Consider the following 5,597-nt stretch of genomic DNA (forward strand, 5'->3'; position numbering starts at 1 on the left):
ATGGCAGCAGAAGTATGAGGTGGGGGCAGCTCCTGTCTGGGATTTATCCTTCGATGTTCGGATTTTTTGCACTCAGCTGACCACTCAGGGCCACAGGACTCTGAGCGCAAACATCGGCTCTTTTCCCTGGGAAAGAAAAATCACCAGTCCAGGTTCCTGATGTCAGTTTGTAGGGCTCCCCTGGGACTCTCATGGCAGCAGAAGTATGAGGTGGGGGCAGCTCCTGTCTGGAACTTATCCTTCGATGTTGCGATTTTTTGCACTCAGCTGCCCACTCAGGGCCACAGGACTCTGAGCGCAAACATCGGCTCTTTTCCCTGGGAAAGAAAACTCACCAGTCCAGGTTCCTGATGTCAGTTTGTAGAGCTCCCCTGGGACTCTCAGGGCAGCACAAGTATGAGGTGGGGGCGGCTCCTTTCTGGGACTTATCCTTCGATGTTCGGATTTTTTGCACTCAGCTGCCTCCTCAGGGCCACAGGACTCGGAGCGCAAACATCGGCTCTTTTCCCTGGGAAAGAAAACTCACCAGTCCAGGTTCCTGATGTCAGTTTGTAGAGCTCCCCTGGGACTCTCATGGCAGCAGAAGTATGAGGTGGGGGCAGCTCCTGTCTGGAACTTATCCTTCGATGTTGCGATTTTTTGCACTCAGCTGCCCACTCAGGGCCACAGGACTCTGAGCGCAAACATCGGCTCTTTTCCCTGGGAAAGAAAACTCACCAGTCCAGGTTCCTGATGTCAGTTTGTAGAGCTCCCCTGGGACTCTCAGGGCAGCACAAGTATGAGGTGGGGGCAGCTCCTGTCTGGGACTTATCCTTCGATGTTCGGATTTTTTGCAGTCAGCTGCCCGCTCAGGGCCACAGAACTCGGAGCGCAAACATCGGCTCTTTTCCCTGGGAAAGGAAACTCACCAGTCCAGGTTCCTGATGTCAGTTTGTACGACTCTTTTTGGACTCTCAGGGCAGCACAAGTATGAGGCGGGGGCAGCTCCTGTCTGGGACTTATCCTTCGATGTTCGGATTTTTTGCACTCAGCTGCGTCCTAAGGGCCACAGGACTTGGAGCGCAAACATCGGCTCTTTTCCCTGGGAAAGAAAACTCACCAGTCCAGGTTCCTGATGTCAGTTTGTAGGGCTCCCCTGGGACTCTCAAGGCAGCAGAAGTATGAGGTGGGGGCAGCTCCTGTCTGGGACTTATCCTTCGATGTTCGGATTTTTTGCAGTCAGCTGCCGGCTCAGGCCCCCAGGACTCGGAGCGCAAACATCGGCTCTTTTCTCTGGGAAAGAAAACTCACCACTCCAGGTTCCTGATGTCAGTTTGTAGGGCTCCCCTGGGACTCTCAGGGCAGCACAAGTATGCGGTGGGGGCAGCTCCTGTCTGGGACTTCTCCTTCGATGTTCCGATTTTTTGCAATCAGCTGCACACTCAGGGCCACAGGACTCGGAGCGCAAACATCGGCTCTTTTCCCTGGGAAAGAAAACTCACCTGTCCAGGTTCCTGATGTCAGTTTGTCGGGCTCTTTTTGGACTCTCAGGGCAGCACAATTATGAGGTGGCGGCAGCTCCTGTCTGGGACTTATCCTTCGATGTTCGAATTTTTTGCACTCAGCTGCCTTCTCAGGGCCACAGGACTCGGAGCGCAAACATCGGCTCTTTTCCCTGGGAAAGAAAACTCACCAGTCCAGGTTTCTGATGTCAGTTTGTAGGGCTCTCCTGGGACTCTCAGGACAGCACAAGTATGAGGTGCGGGCAGCTCCTGTCTGGGACTTATCCTTCGATGTTCGGATTTTGTGCAATCAGCCTCTCGCTCAGGGCTGTAGGGTCCTGAGCACAAACTCAGGCTTTTCTTTCCAAGGTTGAGCAATCACTTTGGCTTCGTAATGCAAACAATGACTGACCTGCTTAGTACAACACCCTCAGCCTGGGTTGGTGCCCTCTGCCACTGATTTGAACTGTCTGCATCTGAACGGAAGTTAGGACTTGTGTCAAAATGCAGCAGGACAACCTAACAGTACCAAACGTGACATGTCAATTTCCAAGTACAGCCTCGAGCCCAACTACACCCTGCATTACCAATTTCAAGTCCCCAGGACTTGTGCTATTACAGGCTGCGCAGCAGGGCAGAGCAGTTCCGGGACAAATATGTGCAGACACCCGTGACACAGGACAGGACATGACAAACCAGGAGACAGAACAGGGAGGGAGAGCTTTTGAGGAGAAGAAAGGACTGAGAGACCCAAAGAACACAGAGTGCACCAGAGACAAGTGACAGGACACACACCGGAACTGCTCTGCCCTGCGCACCTCAGCACTGAGATCAAAACAGACACTTTCCCTTCAGCTGGCCTAAGGAGACGCTTCTTAGACATCCCCGTATCCAAAACTGACTCAAAAACCCCTCCTGGGGAGTCCCAACCTGGCACCTTGCTTCCATGCCCTCTGTGGGTTGTAGCCCTTGACTTATCTTGCACATATCTGGGGATCCAAATCTCCATTGGGTGCAGAACGAGGCCTCCTGCCTGTCTGGGAAACTCCAGTTGTCACCAGGCTGTTCTCTCTTGGTCTGCCAAGACAAAGAAAACCAAACATCAGTGCACAACCGTAACAGCACAACAGCCAAAACCTGACAATTCTGCTACTCACCATTCTCCTCAGAATGGTCGGGCCACACACCGCAGGCATGCTTGGAGGCCGACAGCATCATCTCAGGGTACACCTAGATTAAGTGGAGAAAGGGTGACATGGCATTGCTGAAACTTGAGTGGACTCTCACTCCTCCTCCCTACCTCCGTGACTCACCACAACTCCTTGGCCACAGCTCTGGGTTACCAGGATGGGACCTTGAAATGTAAAATCAGTAGGCTTCATCACAGGGTCCTGTAATACTTCCAGAGGACTCACAAGCACAGCAAACCCAGTCCATCAGCCAGCTGCTGACAGGGGATATGCAAACTCCCAGTGGATTCCCTAAAGCACAAAAACAAGAATGGATGATTACAGTTGCACCAAAAAGTGACACCTGAGCAAGAACAACTGCTTCTGTCCACTGCTCATCTGGCATACTGGGCCTTGACTGCTGCTATCGGCCTGGACCTCCTAAAAATAAAGGCAAAGAACACCGCTGTAACAGAGTCACCACTTAGGCTGCTTCCCCTGTAAATGCAAATAGTGACTGACCTGCTCATGGGAAGTTCTCCAACCAGGACTGTGGCCCTCTGGCACTGATTTGAACTGTCTGCATCTGAAAGGAAGTTAGAACTAATGTCAAAATGCTGCAGGACAACTTAACAGTACCAAGCATGTTATGTCAATCTCCTAACACAATCTGGAGCCCAGCTGCACCCTGCATTACTAATTTCAAGTCCCCAGGACTTGTGCTATTACAGGCTACGCAGCAGGGCAGAGCAGCTCCGGTACAAATATGTGCAGACACCCGTGACACAGGACAGGACAAACCAGGAGACAGAACAGGGAGGGAGTGCTTTTGAGGAGAAGAAAGGACTGAGAGACCCAAAGAACACAGAGTGCACCAGAGACAAGTGACAGAACACACACCAGAACTGCTCTGCCCTGCACACCTCAGCACTGTGGTCAAAACAGACACTTTCCCTCCAGCTGGCCTAAGGAGACGCTTCTTAGACATCCCCGTATCCAAAACTGACTCAAAAACCCCTCCTGGGGAGTCCCAGCCTGGCACCTCGCTTCCATCCCCTCTGTAGGTTGTAGCCCTTGACTTATCTTGCACATATCTGGGGATGCAAATCTCCATCGGGTGCAGAACGAGGCCTCCTGCCTGTCTGGGAAACTCCAGTTGTCACCAGGCTGTTCTCTCTTGGTCTGCCAAGACAAAGAAAACCAAACGTCAGTGCACAACCGTAACAGCACAACAGCCAAAACCTGACAATTCTGCTACTCACCATTCTCCTCAGAACGGTCGGGCCACACACCGCAGGCGTGCTTGGAGGCCCACAGCATCATCTCAGGGTACACCTAGATTAAGTGGAGAAAGGGTGACATGGCATTGCTGAAACTGGAGTGGTCTCTCACTCCGCCTCCCTACCTCCCTGACTCACCACAACTCCTTGGCCACTGCTCTGGGTTACCAGGATGGGACCTTGAAATGTAAAATCAGTAGGCTTCATCACAGGGTCCTGTAATACTTCCAGAGGACTCACAAGCACAGCAAACCCAGTCCATCAGCCAGCTGCTGACAGGGGATATGCAAACTCCCAGTGGATTCCCTAAAGCACAAAAACAAGAATGGATGCTTACTGTTGCACCAAAAACTGAAACCTGAGCAAGAACAACTGCTTCTCTCCACTGCTCACCTGGCACACTGGGCCTTGACTGCTGCTATCTGCCTGGACCTCCTAAAAATAAAGGCAAAGAACACCGCTGTAACAGAGTCACCATTTAGACTTCCCCTATAAATGCAAACAATGACTGACCAGCTCATGGGAAGTTCCTCATCCAGGACTGGGGCCCTTTGCCACCGATTTGAACTGTCTGCATCTGAAAGGAAGTTAGAACTAATGTCAAAATGCTGCAGGACAACTCAACACCACCAAACATGTTCTGGTAATCTCCTAACACAATCTGGAGCCCAGCTGCACCCTGCATTACCAATTTCAAGTCCCCAGGACTTGTGCTATTACAGGCTACGCAGCAGGGCAGAGCAGCTCCGGTACAAATATGTGCAGACACCCGTGACAGAGGACGTGACAAACGAGGGGACAGGACAGGGAGAGAGAGCTTTCCACAAGAAGAAAGGACTGAGAGACCCAAAGAACACAGAGTGCACCAGAGACAAGTGACAGAACACACACCAGAACTGCTCTGCCCTGCACACCTCAGCACTGAGATCAAAACAAACGCTTTGCATGTAGGTGGGCTTAGGAGACTCTTCTTCATCATCTCCACCTCCAAAACGGACTCAAAAAACCCCCCTGGGGAGTCCCAACCTGGCACATCGCTTCCATCCCCTCTGTGGGTTGTAGCCCTTGACTTATCTTGCACATATCTGGGGATGCAAATCCCTGTTGGCTGCAGAAGAAGGCCGTCTGCCTGTCTGGTAAGTTCCAGCTGTCACCTCTTGGCCTGCCAAGAGAAAGAAAACCAATCCTCAGTGCACAGCCTTAAGAGCACATAAGCCAAAACCTGATAATTTTGCTACTCACCATCCTCCTCAGAATGCCCGTTTTCTTGGCCTGCATGCTCCGGGTGTGGTTGGATTCTGACGCCATCATTGCAGGGCACACCTAGGTTAAGGGGAGACAATGCTGAAACACGAGAGGACTCTCACTCCTCCTCCCTACCTCCCCGACTCACCACAACTCCTTGGCCACTGCTCTGGACTACCAGGATGGGACCTTGAAGTGCAAAATCGGAAGGCTTCATCACAGGGTCCTGTAGTACTTCCAGAGGGCTCATAAGTGCAGGAAACCCAGTCCATCAGCCAGCTGGTGACAGGGGCTTGGCATACTCCCAGTGGATTCCCTAAAGCACAAAAACAAGAATGGATGATTACAGTTGCACCAAAAACTGAAACCTTAGCAAAAACAACTGCTTCTCTCCAATGCTCACCTGGCAGACTGGGCTTTGG

General features: G+C 51.8%; 1 protein-coding gene across 1 annotated transcript in view; it reads right to left on the reverse strand.

Annotated features, from left to right (window-relative positions):
• LOC140681149 (histone-lysine N-methyltransferase SETD1A-like) overlaps positions 1-5,238 on the reverse strand; it is a 30,561-nt gene extending 25,323 nt beyond the window's left edge. Inside the window, exon 1 of the mRNA XM_072920517.1 lies at positions 5,173-5,238. Within this exon, the coding sequence (XP_072776618.1) occupies positions 5,173-5,238 (66 nt within the window). The remainder of the gene's footprint in view (positions 1-5,172) is intronic.
• Between the last annotated feature and the right edge of the window lie 359 nt (positions 5,239-5,597).

This window comes from Taeniopygia guttata, chromosome 32 (assembly GCF_048771995.1).
Source record: "Taeniopygia guttata chromosome 32, bTaeGut7.mat, whole genome shotgun sequence".
Lineage (NCBI taxonomy): Eukaryota > Metazoa > Chordata > Aves > Passeriformes > Estrildidae > Taeniopygia > Taeniopygia guttata.